General features: G+C 56.5%; 2 protein-coding genes and 1 long non-coding RNA gene across 9 annotated transcripts in view; 1 reads left to right on the top strand and 2 right to left on the bottom strand.

The window, feature by feature from the left end:
* FBXW8 (F-box and WD repeat domain containing 8) overlaps positions 1-8,823 on the top strand; it is a 125,986-nt gene extending 117,163 nt beyond the window's left edge. For 2 of the 3 annotated variants that reach the window (XM_058691160.1, XM_058691158.1), the window contains exons 9-12: positions 5,077-5,250; positions 7,573-7,680; positions 7,817-7,966; positions 8,122-8,823. In XM_058691160.1, coding sequence (XP_058547143.1) covers positions 5,077-5,250; positions 7,573-7,680; positions 7,817-7,966; positions 8,122-8,266 — 577 coding nt within the window. In that variant the 3' untranslated portion in view covers positions 8,267-8,823. The remainder of the gene's footprint in view (positions 1-5,076; positions 5,251-7,572; positions 7,681-7,816; positions 7,967-8,121) is intronic. The other variant, XM_058691159.1, reaches the window with a different exon arrangement.
* On the bottom strand, positions 175-5,077 carry LOC131489275 (uncharacterized). Its single transcript, XR_009250456.1, has 2 exons — positions 4,650-5,077; positions 175-3,697 (listed from the first exon to the last, which is right to left on the bottom strand). It is a non-coding gene; the product is annotated as an uncharacterized LOC131489275 (long non-coding RNA).
* Positions 8,824-9,001: 178 nt separating the features above from the next.
* TESC (tescalcin) overlaps positions 9,002-18,306 on the bottom strand; it is a 59,464-nt gene continuing 50,159 nt past the window's right edge. For 2 of the 5 annotated variants that reach the window (XM_058691163.1, XM_058691161.1), the window contains 3 exons: positions 10,806-10,846; positions 10,665-10,772; positions 9,002-9,336 (listed from right to left, as the gene is read on the bottom strand). In XM_058691163.1, the coding sequence (XP_058547146.1) occupies positions 9,252-9,336; positions 10,665-10,772; positions 10,806-10,846 (234 nt within the window). In that variant the 3' untranslated portion in view covers positions 9,002-9,251. Of the gene's footprint in view, positions 9,337-10,664; positions 10,773-10,805; positions 10,847-15,609; positions 15,881-17,770; positions 17,819-17,937; positions 18,039-18,306 lie in introns of those variants that run through there. The other 3 variants (XM_058691165.1, XM_058691164.1, XM_058691162.1) reach the window with 2 other exon arrangements.

Genomic DNA, 18,306 nt, shown 5'->3' with positions numbered 1-18,306 from the left:
CGCTCTCCCCGTGGGAACGTGAATGGCTCGCGCGGACCCTGCCATTTCCGTCCGTCAACAAGAATGCAGAGGATGCCTCTCCCGGGAGATGTCCTATACCTGCTCTTCCTTTTTTCCTGGGGGGGGGGGGGTGACGGGACGGGGAGTGGTTCAAGTCCGTCTTGGCCGTTCTTATTTCTTAGTGATGTTAAATACGCAAATGCTGCATCTTTTGGTGTATTTGTTTATTTTGTTTGGAGCCATCCATGCTGGTATCTAAATACAATAGGAAAACAGATGGCAAACTTTGAACTTCTGGACCGAATTTGTGTTTGCCTTTGTCTTCCTAACAGCCAAACTGTAAATTATGGAGAATAAATATTCAACAGAGGAGCTCTTTATGAAAATCACCACGGTGAAATGGACCCCTATTAAGCAGATATCCGCTGACAAGTACTGGGGCTAGAATCTTCCCCTTCACGTTGCGGTTGGTAAGCGGTGCAGCTGTCGCCTGCTGCCAGCCTGCCTTTTCCAGGGGGTCCACCTTTTCTCACAGATGCCTCAAGTGGCTCTAAATGCTGATGGAGGGAGACCTTGGTCTCCCAAGTCTGCTCCACGCTGTCTGCATCTCGGGTCCAGACCCCGCGCCGGGGAGGGGGGCCCGCGGGGCGCGCCATAGTCAGAGAGTGTGAGGTGGTTCCAGGCCCTCGCCCGTGTGCCAGGAGTACGGATTTCTGAACTCCAGGTTTACGTACGGGAGCGCGTGTGAGACACGGCACGGTTTGAACAGGAACAGCGTGCCTGTGCGGCCACCGCCCAGCCTACCCAGTGCCCCCGTCGTGAACGAGTCTGCTTCGCAAACAGCATGACAGTGCCCGCGACTAGAGGGAGCGGGCACCTTTAACCCCGTGAATGCTAGAAACCTGCCCGCCGCTCGCTATTCGAATATTGCCTCTTTGCAGTATGCTCTGTTTTCTCCGTCTGGAACTTCTTTTGGACACAGGCTGAGCTGTCCCCTTCCATCATTTGTGTCTCCTAATCCGTTGGTCACATTTTTTATTCACGTGCACTCCATTCTAGGTCATCTTTCAGATTTATCGTCTAGTCCACACAGTCTTCCAGCCTATCTAATGAATTTAATTTCAGGGGCTGTGTTTTCATTTACCGCAGTTTTATATAAGAATTTTTTTTAACTTTACTTATTTCGAGGGGCGCTTGGGTGGCTCAGTCTGTGAGGCATCCGACTTAGGCTCACGAGTCCGAGCCCTGCGTCAGTCTCTGTGCTGACAGCCTGGAGCCTGCTTCAGATTCTGTGTCGCCCTCTCTCGGCCCCTCCCCCACTCATGCCCTGTCTCTCTCAAAAATAAACATTAAAAAAAATTTGAGAGAGTGAGAGCAGAGAGAGAAGAAAAGACAAAGACTCCCAAGCCGCCTCTGTGCTTTCAGCCCAGGGGTTTGAGCCCCACGAACCATGAGGTCATGACCTGAGCCGAACCCAAGAGTCGGATGCTTACCTGAGCCACCCAGGCACCCCTCATTTATAGAACTGTGACTTTTTTTGTGTGTGTGTAAAGCAGGAATCTATTCCCACCCCCTTTGGGTGGGCCCAAGTCTTACCTTCTTGCCGCTGTGTTTTGGGAAGCTCCAGCCCTACCCGTAGTTCCTGAGGTTGGCACCTGGCAACAGACTCGTCCCACCCCACATGCATGCCGGCAACTGAGACACCGAGCAGTGCATTTTCAGGGGTGTAATTTATCCGGCAGTATTAAGTGACTTTCAGTGGGAGGGTCAGGAAATTGTCTGAAACAGAAACCCCATCTTCTAAAAACCGTGCTAATGGCCTTGTGTGGCCACGTGTATTTGTATACGTATATTAGGTACAGCCTAGATAAAATTCCTAGCAGCAAAACTGCTGGGTCAGAAGCGAAGTGTATTGTTGCTGGATATTGCCGGAACACTCCCCGAAGAGGGGTCTGTGCTCACATCGGGCGTGTGTAAGTGCGTGTCTGTCCAGGTCTCTCCGGCGTGGAGGGTCTCACGGGGTGGATTACCGAACTTGATCTCTGCTGGGTAGACAGGTAACCGGTGGTATGGAACTGTAGTTCTAGTTCTTAATTTCTCTCATTACCAGTGAACACATCTCACACATGTTTAAAAGCCATTCGTAATTTCCTGTTTTTTCTTAGCTTTTATTTTAATTTTGGGTTGCCCCTCTTTACTTTCAATTTGAAGGATTTTTTTTTTTTTACAAGAAACTAGCCATTCCTCTCTGATTTTTTCCCCCCTCTGTGGGAAAAATTTCAATACTTTTGTCAGTATTTTTGACTTCTGGGTTTATTTGTTTAGAAGGGCCTTCCCTATTCTGAATATTCTTGGCCGTTAATTATGTTGAACTCTTTGAGCCACCTGTAATTTATTTTGATGCAGTGTATATGGTAGAGATCCAAGTTGAGAGAGTTAATTGCTCTTTTAAGTGGGATCTTTTCTTTGATTACATTTTTAAAACCAGTGGTTGGTTTTAAGACAGCTATTGATTTTGACGTATTAATTTCATTTGATTCTGAGTTATTACTGAATTATCTTTGGCTGTCATCTCTAATTTGTCCCCTTCTCATTTTGTCTTTTATCTAATCGTGTCTGTTTTTTTTTTTAATGTTTATTTTTGAGAGGGTGCAAGCAGGGGAGGGAGACGGAGGGTCCCAGCGGGCTCCGCGCTTGATGGCAGAGAGCCTGATGCGGGGCTCAAACTCACGAACCTCGGGATGGTGACCTGAGCCACCCAGGTGCCCCTAATTGTGTCTGTTTTTAAACAATGTGAAGTATTGGTAAAAACGGATCGTCGTTTTTTAAAGCCTTCACTAGAAGTAAGTGTTCTGTCTCCTCGAATTGCTTTTCAGCGCCCGTGGAAACGACTGCGTGGCTTTCCCCATTCGTTGTAGTCACGTGGTGAACTGCAGTAGACTCCTCGACGGGTTCTGCTTGTGGGTAGCACATGGCTCTGGACCCTGCTGTACTGTCTTCAGGTCTGGCATTGACCCAGACCCAGCGCCGCCTCTCACACTGGGCCGATCGGCAGGGTCTGTCTGGGTGATGACAGGATGCCGGCCTCACATCAACATCGGGGAAGCGGTTTGCTCCTTCCTGTGCTGGGGAGCCGCGTGCGCGGCCCCAGGGGGGCCTTCCCTCCAGGGTGTGCCTGTGTCGCTCGCTTGTTCCAGGGACCATTGGCTCCCGTGAGAGCTTTCCCCGTCTGCTCATTGTTACTTTTTCTATCCTCGGGGGTCAGTTTGGGTAATTCCCAGGAGACTGGAGAAAATCGGCTCAAACCTGAGTACATAGTGACTAAAGAAACCATTATTAAAAAAAAAAAAATCTCCAAAAAAAATTAGGTCCATGTAGGTTTTTCCTGTCCAGGCAAGTTTTATCAGACACTTACCAAACTGTCTCCATCATTATCAAGCTTTTCATGTTGCAGTCCACCTCTCATTCGTAGCACATACTGAGTTGTATGTGCTTGGTGATCCATTTGGAGCCCTTCTTGCTCCTTGGTGGGTTCTTCCCACATGCAGTCTGTGACTTCGCAAAGCCATCTTCTCGAGCCACGCTGGAGTGTTTTATGCATCCCTCTGTGGCCTGTGTGCTCCCCTCACAGTCCTTCCAGTATTTTGCCACATCCCTTTCTTTTCGAGAGATCCACAGGTAGATTTGGGGTCCTTTTCTGTCAAAAAAAAATCTTAATTACACCTTCAAACTCGGTAGGTCCACGAGGTATAGAATTTTTGGTTCAAACTAATGTTCCTCAGAACTCTGCACACCATTGATCTGGTGCACATGCTCATAACTGGGAGGTGAGGACCCAGCGGGTTTCAGATCCTCTCTCTGCACCACTTGTCTAGACCCCACTTACCATGCTAGCATTAGCTGGGTCTGGCCTCCTGCTAGGCACTGGGTCTTTTACTTTTTGACTTGCAGCAGCGAGGCTGTTAAGTTCACCTGTACTGAAATTTTGCCCCTTTTAATTTTTGCTCTGTGGCTTTTATTTCAGGAACCGTGTTGGTGTTTTGCCAGATAAGGGGTCTGTCTCGTTTATCCATGTGTGGAAATGCAGCATATACTTAAACAGTCATTTTTTTAGCATTTTTTAAAATTTGTTTTTGAGAGAGAGGCAGAACACTAGCAGGGTAAGAGCACAGAGAGAGGGAGACACAGAATCCGAAGCAGGCTCCAGGCCTGAGCTGTCAGCATAGAGCCCAACACCAGGCTCGAACCCGGGAACCGTGAGATCATGACCTGAGCCAAAATCAAGAGTCGGACGCTTAACCGACTGAGCCACCCAGGCACCCCAAGCAGAGTCATTTTTAAAGAGGTTCCTAAATTCACATTATTACAAGGCAAGTAACTATTGTGGGACTTCAGATGAGTGGCAGCCAAGTGTCCACATAGTCTTATCGTGATTTTATTAGGCTTCGTCAACTACAGACACATTGCTTTCCAAATTTCGACACGAGGGTGATAAAATTTAAAAGCCAAGTTAAATTCAACCCCAGAAAAGTGTCATTTTCCCAACCGGGTAAGGGTTTGGGTTGCAGACGAATGTGGCCGGTTTACCTCCTGCCCTTAACAGAATTTGGTGGTAGCAGCAAAACCCCTGGGCTGGGCGGTACACTTACCGCTGGGTCAGCCTCCTCAGTCCAGCGTGGTCAGAGTTGAGCTTTCCTGTGTGTGGACTCCCGCTCAGGGCAGCTGTCTTCCCCGTTGAGCAGAGAAAGCATGTGTGACAGGTCCGCTGATATAGTTGTCTTGAGTCTATCTTGTTCCGGGGGCTTTTAAATCATTCTGATTAGACAGTTGTGGGTACTGTAAACTCGTTCATTTCTGTTGCACCCTAGCATCCTATGACCATGTACTAATAAGGAGGTAAAAGTTCTATATCAGTGTGAAGATATTGGCACACAACGGTTGTGTTGTTTTGTTTTGTTTTAATGTTCTGGCACAAGATTGTCGGGCATCGACCAGCACAACCAAGGATGAACCTGTCATTTCGGGCCTTAACGCGAATCCCATTTCTCTTCTCTGTGCTTCTCTCGGGCCTTCCAGGGTGAGGATCCACGACTTCCGCACTGACAGAATCGCCCTGTCGCTCTCCGCCCACCAACTGGGCGTCTCTGCAGTGCAGATGGACGACTGGAAAATCGTCAGTGGAGGCGAAGAAGGCCTGGTCTCGGTGTGGGATTATCGGATGAACCAGAAGCTGTGGGAGGTGCATTCCAGGTAACTGAACGGAACAGGAGCCGTAGGGGTAGCAGGCCGCCTCTGAGCCAGTTCCTTGCGTCACCACACCATCCTCAGCGTAACCGAGGAGCTGGCTGCGGTAAGTTCCTCTCTCCATTTCTCAGGCGAGGAACCTGAGACCCAGAGACGGCGCTGGTCGCTGGAGAGGTAGTTCTACTCACGCCGTTAAAGCTGCCGTGACTTCCACCCAGCCAGGGTAGGCAAGGCCTGCCGGGAGCCCCCAACCGCATCCTCCACTCTGGAGTCCCGACATGCAGGACCTTGGTTGTCCATTTCTTGGACTTGCTTTTCACCGTTTAGAAGGGCCCTGGGACTGAAAGCAGTCAGGCTTCAGCGAAGGAGGGAGCAGTGTGTCCTTTCGTCATCCCAAGTGTAGGTGGGGGGCCTCGCGGATGGAGGCAGATAGCGTTGAGGATGCCTAACAGGTAGAGGCAGCCGTGCCTGGAGCCGACTGGAGGCCGTCCCCCTCCCCCCTTCCCGCCACAGCCAGCTGGCCCTACACGCCACCAGTTGGGGGCAGGGAAAGAGGAGAGCCTTCCTCCCAGCACCACTGTGAAGGCACATTCTGCGACGTGGACTGGGAGAAGAAGAGGAAGAAACACAGAGACGCTGAGCCCACAAATAGAAATTTCAAGGCCTAGTAAGAGAAGGCAGTACAGTCCAGGCCCGGTACCAGCGGTGGCAAGGTTAAAACAGGAACTGGCTGCTTCGTAGAAGACGGGTGGCTAGCGCTTGCTCCCTCCGGCAGCTTCTGTCAGACTGCACCGTCTGGCTCTGTCCAGCCCTGTCTTACTCCGCAAACAGGTGCAAAAGCCCTTTTCCTGCTTTCTGTGGCGATACGAAGAGTTGCCACCAGGTGGTGCCGAAAGGCAACCAAACGTCCTCCATGGTGGCACCTTAGAAGGAGGAAGCCCTTTTATTGCTGGGACGAGCCGGGTCAGCCTCTCCCACTAGCCCAGCTCACCGCAGCTGGGGCCCTGGGGGGCTGCCACCCTCCCGTCCCGCTTTCCAGCAGCAGCGCCGCCTGTTCACTAGGGCTGGACTCCAGCAAAATCTCATTTTCTCTCCCGGAAGAGCTGTGTTCCCTTTGACGTATCATTCAAGCGAAGGCACAGTCAGTGAGGTCTTCCCCAGCCGTGTCCTGTCCCGGCACTTGCCTCCGTATCTCACTTGTAACTGTACAAGCAGTCCTCGCCGCCGGTTAGTGGCTTGGGCCACCTGGCAAGGTCCCCATGTCCACCAGTGAAGGGCTGGGCCCCACTCTTCAGTGTCCTACCTGGAGCTCGTGTGCTCACCAGGTCCTCGCCTGCCTTGCGTGCAGCCGGTCTGGGTCCTCTCGAGCCTCTGGTCCGGCCCCGCGGTACAGCAGAGCCTCTCCCTGCACACTCAGCCCGCTCTCCCTTGGCCCCACCTCACCGGGCCCCTAGTGAAGTCTCCCAGACATGCTTACTTCTGGTTGGTGCCCCGAATCCTGGACTGGCGGGGTCAGGTTCAGATTCCCCCGGACTTTCTCGATACCGAGAAGAGAATCCTCTGTTCCAGCCAAGAAGCCAGCCCCTGCTCGGCCTGCACAGAGTTTCCCTCATCTCTGCCTTTCTGCAAGGGCCTGGCTGATGGGCTCAGTGCTGAAGCCTGTGTCCCATCCTTGGGGCTTGTGACATCTTTCATGCTCTAGAAACCTTGGCTTCATTTTGGGGGAATGCACTCTTACATTCTTAGCTAGTTAGGAAACCTCTGATAGCAGGTCCCCGATTGCATTGGACATCCTTTACATCCTGTGGCTCCTGGCTTGGAGCTGTGACCAAGGCACTGGCCAGAAGGGTTTAGAATGAACAAAAGCCTTTACTCCATCCGTCGGTCTCAAGCTACTGTTGCAAAATTTTGCAGCACAAGAGCACAGAGTCCAACCATCAGTTGTAGCCCTCTCAAACGTAGGAGGAAGGGGCCTTTGATGGATCAGCCCCACACCCTGCAGCGGGGGAGCCTGGCGAACCTGTCCAGGGCCGGCCAGCCAGAAATGGGGCTGTTCTCTATCACGTGCTGCTAAAATCCTTCACGTCCAAACATACCAAGTTGGGTGGCCGGCCAGGAGACGTAGGGGGCACCCGGACTTGTTAACAGCAGCGCCCAGAGTACAGAACCAAGGCAAGTCTCTGCCCCCGTTGGGGGCCCGGGTTCCTCCCCCGTTCATGAGAAGCTTGGTAGAGGGTTCTAGAGCCCCTGTACTCTGAACTCCCGAACGTAGAGGGGGCCCAGTTTGGGGGGACTTCCCTTTAACAGGCGCTCCCCGTTGTGTTCCAGGCACCCCGTCCGCCACCTGTCCTTCAACAGCCACAGCCTCATCACGGCCAACGTGCCCTACGAGAGGGTGGTACGCAACACTGACCTGGACTTCACGGCCCACAGGAGGTCAGTGCGCGCGGCTGGCTTTGTCGGGGCTCAGGACGCAGCATCTTGGCTTGACTGTGTTACTAGGACCCCTGGGCCACCCCGTCCCCGCCAGGGCCACCCCGTCCCCCGTCAGGTACGGCCGTCGTTTTCACAGAAGCTGCGCACTTAGGCGGCCGCGCAGCAAAGCGTGCGCGTCGCGATGCTCCCGCCGCGGTTACACTCCCGGTGACGGTGGCAAAGCCCCCTCCGCCTGCTCCATCTGCTGGGGGACCCCGTTCCCAACGAGGGAGAGACCCCCGTGCAGGTGGCTCGGGTGACGGCTGGCCTCCCCTCCGTCAGACGCGGCGGCTCACCTGTCTGTCTCCAGTCCCGGGACCGCGTGTCCGCCACGCTGCCGGCCCGAAGGACGGGGGTGTCCACGGGGACCGTCCCGACGCATCCTGTCTGTGCTTCCTCTAGGCACCGCGGGCTGATCCACGCCTACGAGTTCGCGGTGGACCGGCTGGCCTTGCAGAGCACGCTGCCCGTCTGCCGTTCGTCCGCGGACCCCACGGCCGGCCACGGCTATGCCCTCGCGCTCGCCTTCCCCCAGGACCGGAGTTAGGCGCGAGCCTCCCTGCGGCGCGGGGAGAAGAGCGGGAAGAACCACGCCTGCCAGATTTGGAAACTCCCGGGGAGGAGAACACGACCCCCGGGTGCACTCGTCTGACCCCACACATGCCTCAGCTGCCTTTGCCTTCCTCCGCTGCCTGTTCGTTTTTCTGTAGCTGCCTGTGGAAAGCGGGAGCCTGTCGCGGCTTGTCTCGTCTGTTTTCTGGGTGCTCTGGTCCTCCTCCGGGGCTTTCTCACTCACGCTGTACCTCCTCCCCCCGCCCCACCCAGGCCCCTCTGTCCGGATACCGTGTGGACCTCTCCCTACGTCTGTACACTACAGTCCAGGGCCCTGCTCACCTGCTGCCGCCATCGTTCTGGTCTTCAAGCCCTTTCTCCAGGGGGAGGGGAGGTGCCTGAGCTGACACGGCCCCACCTCCCCTGGACCCGAGAGCACATACTCACTCGGGCTGGTCCGTGATGCCACCACCCGGCGTAGACTTGGGATCACAGGCCTGTTTCCTCCTAGTTCTTAACCATGATTCATAATTATATATTTATACAATTGCATTAAGGACTCTGTGGTCTGCTCTTTTGTCCACAACCTGTGATACAAAGTAGATTATTTTCTACATGTGTGTTGCATCAACAGCCATCCTCCACGCAGGATGGAAGAGGAAGAGCTGGCGGAGAAACCGCTACCCTGAACCACGGCGCTGCAGCAGGGCAACACCGGGGGGGGGGGGGGGGGGGGGGGGCGAGTACGATACGCAGCCTCCATTTCTGAGGGATGGGGAGGCCGAGCGGTCACCTTACAAAGGATGGACACTGTGCAGCAGCAACTGCCCGATGTCCCTTCAAAACAGCAAAGCAGAAACTGAGAGGACCACGAAGAGAAAGTCCATCCCCAGAGCGAGTGATCAATAAGGACTCCGAGGATTTACTTGGCGGAATTTACAAGCGCGATCCAATACGCGTATGTAGAGTCTGGGGCCTCTTTAAATACCCGTAGACCATGCACGGCAACTGAGTCCGTGTGAGCACCACAAAGGCTGATCCCATCCAGGCCAAATTCCATGACCCCTAATGCAGTAAAATTAGATAAAGTGAAATACGTCCACCTGGAAATTCCAAATACTCCAGAATTGGTTTAAAGAAAAATGGAAATATGAACTCCCTAGACCAGGGTGACCATGACTGCACTGAACATCAAAACCCCCGGGACGAGGCCAGGGTGGACAGAAGCTGTGGCTTGAGTAGAAAACACAACAGGCCAAGATAAATGGATAGCTGTCACCTCAGATAGAGACCTCAAAGGAGGGTGTTAAGCAAAGATTAAAAAACACATTGATGGGACAGAAAGCCAATAAATAGTAAAGTTTATCACAGTGCCAGAAACCCCACGCTTGTACCATTTTACACTGGACCAGCTTTTTTGAAAAGCCAAAATATACAAGTCTTGATAAAAAAAAAAAAAAAGGCACAAGGGGCTTTTCAGGGCGACAACCTGCCCACGCTGACCCAAGAGAAAGGGACGCTTTCCTACCGTACACGGGGGCAGAAAATTGGGACACGTGTGCCATTACGGAGAGTCCCGGCCCTTCTGAGTTGTGAAGGTTTCAGTGTTTTCAGATGAATTCGGTCCACGTTAAAAACCGACGTGCAACTAACCAGATAGGACGGGGGAACCGGGAAAAGCCCCGCCTGGGAATCCTCACTCAACCCGCAGGGTGATGCTGGCTTTCAGACCGCCTTCCTGGGCAGGAGCTTCGTCAGGACGGCCTTCTGCTTCCTTTCAACCAAATTACTTCATAAATGAAGCCGGTCTGCAGTTAGCAGATGAAGGATTTTATTTACTCCTCGTGTCATGTGCTGCTCTGACCCCCTAGTGACCTTGCTTTACAAGGTTTTCATCTTTCATAGCCTTAATGTAACTGGACCACTGGGTAAAAGACATTTTTCTTCTAAGAAGCAGGCCCTTCCAGTCCGATTTTTACCTCTCATTTTGCAGACGCAGTCACCCTTCCTAGCTTCGCAGCCGTGAAAGGTAGTTGAAGAGTTGCAAAGACATCAGACCCAGAAAAATATACCAAAACTAAAAGTAGTTCTAAACTCTTGTCATTCGCGGCCAAAAGCTGGTCCAGCGTAAAGTGGCACCACCACAGGGGTTTTCTTACCTCCCCAGCCTGTTTATAACCTCTCCCCTTACGGAGAAGTGCCTGTTTTTGCGGAGGAGGGTTGATCAGATCCAGACTCTGATCCCCAGGCACGGCAACCTGTGTTTGCTGCTACAAACTTTACATCCTGGAACGTGGGGAAGGGACCGAATTCCTCCATAAATTCACATTTACCTAGGGACTTAAAACGCCTTGGCCCGTATCCCCCCACCCCTTCTGCTCCGCCCACCTTACCTGGATCCCTGTTGGCTCTTTTGAAGAAGCTTCTTTGCAGGTTCTGAGTTCGCAGGTGGATCATCTCCTTTCCTTCCTCCGTAGCTCTTCTCCTCCTCAGACTCTACCCTCCTGCGGCTCCCCACCCCCCCCCCCCCCCACCCCCCCCCCCCCGCCGAAGACAGAAGCAGCTCCTGTACCACCTGGGGAGCCAGAGGGCCCCACGCCAGGGCTTTTGTGTCCTAGAACATCACCTGCCTTTTGCTTTCTACTTTTATCAACTGTCCCAATATTAAATTTTTGAAATTTGTTTCTTGCTCCAATGACCGCTTGCCCTGGCAAGGCCCCCGGCCAGCCGACCGTGGCACCTGCTCTCCCCGACCCCCGGCGCGCTCCGCCAGCAGGGCAGCCTGGTGTCACAGGCCACAGGGGAACGCGACCACCACTCACAGGGGTTCCCAGGCCAGGATCCAAGAAACCCACAAGATGAGGTGTGAAACCGGACACAAGCGTTAGGCAGGTTGGCTTTCGTCAGGTCGTGTAAGGGGACTGCCGAGAATCACATCTCGGCCACTGGACTGCGCCTTTTGAGCCAAGCCACGAGCTGCCTTCGTGCTGCCATTGCACAGCCAGTGGTTTGTGTTTAAAAGCTACCCCGGGGGTGGCATCACCACCCCCAGGAGGCACAACGCTCACCCTGGCTGATGACTTCCCCAAGATGGGGATTTGGGTCTGTTGTGAAAGGAACGTCTGATGGCTCCCTAGATGAAGTCCCGTATCCCGGTTCCCCGCTTCAGAGAGAGAGGCCCCCCAGGGGCACCTGGGCGGCTCAGTCAGTTGGGCGTCCGACTTCAGCTCGGGTCAAGATCTTGCCGTTTGTGGGTTCGAGCCCCGCGTCGGGCTCCGTGCTGACGGCTCAGAGCCTGGAGCTGCTTCGGATCCTGCTGTGTCTCCCTCCCTCTCTCTGCCCCTCCCCTACTCGAGCATAAACAACAAATTTTGTTTTTAAACGAGAGGCCCAGCACGTAGGGGATGGCATGCCGCTCTGCGTTTGAATGACAAGCACCAGCTTACTGCAGACAGACTCTGCTCACTGAGGAGGGGAAGTGGCTTCCCCTCATGAGGGCACAGCCTTCTCGTTAGAACCGCCTGGTGGCTTGCCATTACGGGCAGGTCCGTGACCACGGGCTAGACAGGTGCTGTCTCGCCCCCCGACTCGGGGCCTCTGCTTTGGGCAGCCGCTGTGGCGGCCAGGAGCTTATGATGCCGGCCGGGCCGCGGCGCCTTGGGCCACGCAGACCTGCCCGCCTCGCCCTCGAGCCAGGCCAGACGGTTACCTGGCTGCTGCGGCAGGCCCTGCCGGTGGCGGTCTGGACAGGGCCGCCTCCGATGTGCGGCGGCAGGTTCCCTCTCGCTGGGCTGCAGCGGCCCCGGGCAGGGCAGGCGTTCGGCCTCCGACCTTCGCCGTGGGTTTCCAGCCGCAGGCTTTGCACACCGGCTCAGCGCCAGGGCCCGCTTCTTCCCTAGGAAGGGCGGGAACGCTCCCAGCTCCCTGCAGCCCCAAGAGCTGAGCCTGTCACATCTTCCCTTCCCATGCCCACTGGTAGGACGGTCCCTGTCCCTCGAAGACCGAGGGGACCGATGCCGCTGCTCAACATATCCCTCACCCTGACTGCTGCTCGGGGCTGAACATGAACCCTGGTCCCTTGCTGACTTGGTTGGATTAGAAGGCTCGGCAGCCACCACGGGCCAAGTTCATCCACCGCCGAACACCCCCGCTGGCACTTGCCTCCTGATTCCGGAAAGGCCCAGAGACAAAGGCAGAGCTGACAGAAACCCCGGCTCCTCCGGCTCCCCCCTCTCCAAGGCCTTCCCAAGGTCACCGTGTGGGAGGACAGCTTGCAAAGCAGGTGTTTGCAAAAACCCTCGCCAAGGCAACTTGTATTTTTAACTCTGTCAGCCCACGGAAGTCACTGCCGATCCCGGTGCTGCGGTTCAGCCTCAGCAGGCAGGTGGGGGCAGGCTCAGGTGCATGTGTGACCTGCCTCCCCTGAGCAGAGCACAGAAAGAACTTTCCAGTCCCTCGGACAAGAAGGTAATGGAGTTGTTTTGCGCAAGTCCAGCAAGGTGGTGCTTGGCCAAATTTGGAAGTGGTTGTGATCTTGGGCTATTCCCTGATCCGTGATGCACGGTCAACGTGGCTGTATTAGATTTCCATTATGCAGCCCTTTTGTGAAGCTACCAGACTCCTGCGTTTGTGTCAAATTGCTGGATTCTCTGAACATCCAAAAGCTGAGTTCTGGTAACTTCTCCCCTCGGTGACACGGCAGCATGGGACTAGATCCGGCTTTCAACCCGACTGCGGGCAGATGGGTGAAGAACAGAAGGGGGCCCTCACCCTGCTGGGTCTCCACCCACCGCCTGCGGCCTTCAAAGCACGACCTCACTTCCTCCAAATATTTGCCTTGGCACTGATTTCTGCCAATTTCCTTTTAGTCACTGGTGTAATTCTTGATAGAAGACAGGCTGTTGAACAAGCATAACTGTTGATTCGACCACTTGCCTCTTTTAGAACCAATTTCCAAACCAACACACCACTTGCTTCTGACGAGGCGCCCGATCCAGGGACCCAGGGACGTAGCCATACTTGCTCAGGGGCGATGCAGCCACAAAGCCCTTCCTGGGCACCCTCGCCGGTCCGGCGGGTGACAGGAGGGAACGGGAGCCCCCGCCTGCGTCCTCTGCTAGACTGTGGGGAATTAACCTGCCCTTTCTAGAAGCAGGTTTGCACCCACTGCTAAGAAACCCTGATCACTCCCCAAATGACCGAACGGGCACCCTGGGAGCCGGTGGAAGCCCCAGGTTAACTCTGCAGGCCGCGCTCTGGTGGAAATAAGCCTTAACCCTGCCAATTTCGTGACAACCTCAGTGACTGGGAACAAATTAGCTTTCTTTTGAGCAGCATGGACTGGGCTCATGGTGAATAAATCTCCTTTCAATTAGCTGTTTAGGTAAGCCGGGGCCCAAAGCTTCAAAGACGTTAGGCTGGCCCTCAGTGGTCCGAAGAGATGAAAACGTTTGATGTGTGCCCACAGTGGCCACCTCTCCCAAACTAAAACTCAGGGCACAGGGGCTGATGGCAAACGGTTTCTAACAACACTTCACATTAACGAACTGCCTTTGTTGAGAAGCACAAAATCGAAGCAAATTGGGGGAGCCCCAGAAAGTCCAGGCCGACGGTGGCCACGCCAGCCATCCCGCTGCTCAAAGGCACCGTGGGGGGCGGGGAAGGGGAGGGTGCGCGCCTCTGTGAGGCTGCAGGGGGTCACCGGGCAGAGATGCTTCCGGCAGAGTGCCAGATTCCAGCACATCAGGCCATGCCAGGGACTTGAGACGGTCTCCGAGGGCAGCCGGGAAAGCCAAGGACGTGAGCAAGACGGTCCCTAGGGGCAGCAGTGAGATGAGGCAGCTCACGTCCCACTCCTGCTCCAGGAAACACAGTTCAGGGTCCCACCAGGTGGCTGGTACCCTGAGGGCAGGAAGCCAGGCCTCTGCCTTCCCCGCAGACCTACCGCTTAGGAAATGTCAAGACACTTGTTGAGTAAGCGCTAGTCTAAACAGCCGAGCTCTGGAAGTGACTTCAGACCGCTGTCTACTTCCCCACGGCCGGGGCCATGTGGCCTCCCTGCCATCCACCAGGGCCCGGGAGGGAGAGAGGAGGCCGCGGCTCACACCGCAGGCCAGCATCCCTCAGGGCCCGGGTCCGGGTCCAGGGCCCCAGGCGGCCCAGTTATGCCCTTACTCCCTCACCTCCAAGAGGCGTCTGCTCTCACCTCCAAGGTCCTAAGCGTCACCAGAAGGATGCGCGCGCTTCCCAAACCGCCACCGCCACGGTGTGCCAGCCTCGGGACTCCTGCCCTGCACACGGTGCTCCGTCCACACAGTCCCCCTCCACCCTGCCTCACTGCTCTGTTTCAACTTTTCACTTAAATACCGACATTCAGCTCCTCCTCGGCAATATACCTGCTTGCGTCTGCAGGAACAGCCCCGGAAGGATGTCAAAGAAACAGGCTGACCTGACTGCCTCGGGGAAGGGCAAGCCGGGGCCCGCCGGCACGGGAGAAGGGCCGTGTGCTGTGCCTTCCTGCGCCTTTTCAATTCTGAACCCCCATACACAGGTGTTAGCTAAAACACGCTTAGTAACAAAGCTCCGGAAGTGCGAGAAGGCCAATAACGGCAGTTCTCGGTTCCCGGAACTTTCTTGGAAGGCTGGAAGGGGACCTCCCAGTGAGTGTGGATGGCAGGAGCCACGCAAGGGGGCCCGGGACGCCGCCAGCGATGAGCGATCACAGCAACGGCCGTGCCGGCCCCACCGAGCACCAACCGGGAGCGTTCAGCCCGTGGCGGCCTCTGCTGACCCACCGGCCATAGCCATCAACCGGATGGACAACCTTCATCTCCCCGCCCCTAGCGCAGCTCACCCCCGAGTCAGAAGGTGACCTTGGAGCTGTGGGAGCCACTCACCGGGGACAGTCCCCTCCCCTGCTGCCACCACCACCGGGGACTGCCACATGCCGGCCTGGGAGGGTGTGGCCCCACCCAGCCCGACCTCGGCAGCCAGGCCCGGAGTCCAGTGCCCCGGGTACCGTCGGCGGGCTTGGGCACATCACCGCAGGTCCCCCTTATCTCCTCTGGCCTAGATGCTCAGTCACAATACCAAGGAAACCACACCGCCTGCGTCCCGGCCACCACGGCACGAGGAGCTGCCTTGTCTTACTAATTACCGCCCGGCACTCATGCAAAGGAGCAAACCTTGCACCCAAAATACACCAGAAAAGGTCTGGGGAAAAAACCCCAAAACTCCCCTTTTTCCAAACCAGCCTTTGAAAATCAGCTGTCCTGTTCAGCCTCGTGCCACCGGGTGGCCAGGCCACCGAGTGGACGTGGGGAACAGACAGGAGCCATGTTCATTAACAAACCAACCGTCTTCTTTTTTATTAGAGATAAAAACAGAGTAGTCCCACATACCACACCCTCGGGAAAACAGGACGGCAGAGGGGGGCTATTTACAAGAGCTGCAGCAGGACACCGGTGGCCTCGGGCCCGAGGGCGGCTGCGGACCCTGGTGCGGCTTCCGGGGGGGCGGGGATGCCTGCAGGTCAGTGGCAAAGGGCGATGGTTTCCATATTGAGGAAGCGGACGTGCATCTTGGTCTCGATGTCTATTCCCTGCCAGATCTGCAACGGACAGAGCAGCGGCACTGAGCGCGCGTCCCTGCCGCCACCGGGCCTGCGTCCCCGCCCTCCCCTCCACCAGGACAGGTGACAACCAGAGGGCCGGTTTCAAGGCTGTGAGCCGAGCGAGGAAAAGAAACTTCCACCTGCCTTTCTGCGGGTTAATTTGGCTCTGACGTGTGGATCCTTTCCGACGCCGTCACAGCAAGTTGTTATTAAGTGCTGGACCCAAGCTCTTCGCTCCAAGTCATTCCCGTCCCACCCACCACACTTCAGGCTCTGTGATTTTCATGCAAGTTCCTTAACCCCAGTAAACCTCTTCATCAGCACCATGCTGGGACCACCACCTGCACTGCCCACGTTAAGTCACGCGATGACGGGGGCTCAGAGGGGATCATCCGTGGAAACATTCTGTAAACTAACTATTAGGCGCTGTGCGTTAGTCGCACCATTTCATTAAGCCATCCTCGCTAATTAAAAGGTCACGACGGTTTGGTGTTTACAGCCTCCCTGGGATAAGCCACCTCTGTTCTACGTAGACAAGCTCACGCCCGGGACAGGGCAAAGATGTCCACGGGCACGTACCTGGCACGGGTTCTGCCGTGACAGTCCACCCTGGCCACGGCCCCGGGGGACATCTGACCCCAACTGCCACGCTACGAGCCCCCCCGCTCCCAGGACTGCGCTTGCCAGCTCTTTGGCCACTCGGCGCCGGGGGGAGGCCCAAGAGGGCCGCAGACGGAGAAACGGCCAGACCTGGCTCGGCCTCCCCGCTTGTGAGAACTTCTAACACTCAAGCTGTCGCCTGCAGCATCTCCAGGGCCTGCCACCAGGCTGCAGTCAGAGTCCTGCCGGCACCCAAGCTGCTTTCTGGGATCCTGCACCTGTTCTTGGTGTGGTGCCGGGAGGGGGCAGAGAAAACAGACCCGGTTCCTGGGGAAGGTGGTGGGGCACCCAGGGTGCTTTCTGCTAAATGCCGGGTGGGAACAGGGTCACCGGCAAGGCCCGGGGGAGGGGAGGGGCCAGCCGGTCAGGAAGGGCCCCCACGGGGTGGGGACAGGCTTGGGGAACACTGGAGGCCTCGGGTGGGGGGCAGGGGGAGCCTTCCAGGGAAGAAGCTGGGTCTCACAGGCTCTTCGCCCTGCCCAGCCCCGGTGGGTACAAGGTGGAAGAGGCTGCCCACCCCCCTTCCTGCAGAGCTGGCAGCTGACTGGCCAGGTTAGGAGCACAGCCCGGGCGGAGTGCCCATCGAGCTGCCCCCGGGCTCCATGGGGCCGTGACCGCCCAAGTCCCGGGCCGGCTCCAGGCCCGGGCCCATCGGCGCCCTCGGGCGGGTCAGAGGCGGGCGCGGCAGGCTGGACTGGGACCTCCGGGTCGTGTTCCCCTGGCTTCCTGTCCTAATCCCAGAATGAGCCTGGTGGCCTGCTGTCGGGGCACTCGGCACCAGGCACAGGGCAGGCGGGTTCATCTCCCTCCGCCGGGCACCTGCCAGTCCGAGCAGTGAGGGGGTCCCGGTTCCCAACCTCGGAGCACGTTTGTGACGGCAGGGGCCTGGTGTCCACCCGTGGGGGCTGGGAGAACGGGCAGCTATGTCCAAGGCACGGGAGGAGCGAGGGGCTAAACCCCACTCCGCTGACTCCACTATGTGACTCGCAGGCATAGAACATCCCAGAACCCGGTTCCAACTGTCGGCAGTGGCGCTTCTGACACGGGGACCGGGGACTTGTGGGGGAGAAAGGGTATCGTTGCGTTGCTCTGACCACGTGTGACTGTTGCCCTCCCGATAAAAATAAGTGCAGCCGTGCGTGCCCCCTCTCCACAGAGGTGCCAGTCTCCTCCTGCCCAGCGGGCAGGAACCCCCCTCAGCCCCCACCTCTGCTCCTAGACACCCACCTTCAGGAAGTCGTCGAAGGTGATCCCCTCGTACACCTGGTCAGGCTCCTGGGGACAGAGCACACGCAGGGTGAGCGGCCTCCCCCGGGAGACCCCCCATCCCCGCCCCCCCCGGGACGCAGATGGCCGGGCCCATTCAGTCACGAGAAGCGGGGATCCCTCCGGACCTGCTGCTTCCAGTCGGAAGCCAGTCCCTCTGAATTCCATCTCGGACTGGAAGGGAGGGTGCGGGCTGACCAGGGCCCCATCCAAGGCCCCCAGGGAGAACCTGGTGGGTGAGGGTGGAAAGGAAGGCGGTGGGCACAGAGGCACGGGCTCCCCTTCCCCCCAGCCACCCTGCTGCCATTTCCCGGTCCTGCGTCACCATGCCCGCACTGACCCTCTGAGCTCCCAGACCACTGGGGCAAGGGGGGTAAAGGGCCGGCCCGTGCGGCCCACCCCTCTCGCCCAGTGAGTCACCATGATAATGCCTGCCCGCCGGGCCTCTCACCCACCTAGTCATGGCCAGTGCCAGTCTCCACCTGTGTCCTTCCTGC

This window comes from Neofelis nebulosa, chromosome 11 (assembly GCF_028018385.1).
Source record: "Neofelis nebulosa isolate mNeoNeb1 chromosome 11, mNeoNeb1.pri, whole genome shotgun sequence".
NCBI classification, from domain to species: domain Eukaryota; kingdom Metazoa; phylum Chordata; class Mammalia; order Carnivora; family Felidae; genus Neofelis; species Neofelis nebulosa.
The sequence above is the reverse complement of the archived record's forward strand: the minus strand, read 5'-3'. Positions and strand labels throughout refer to the sequence as shown.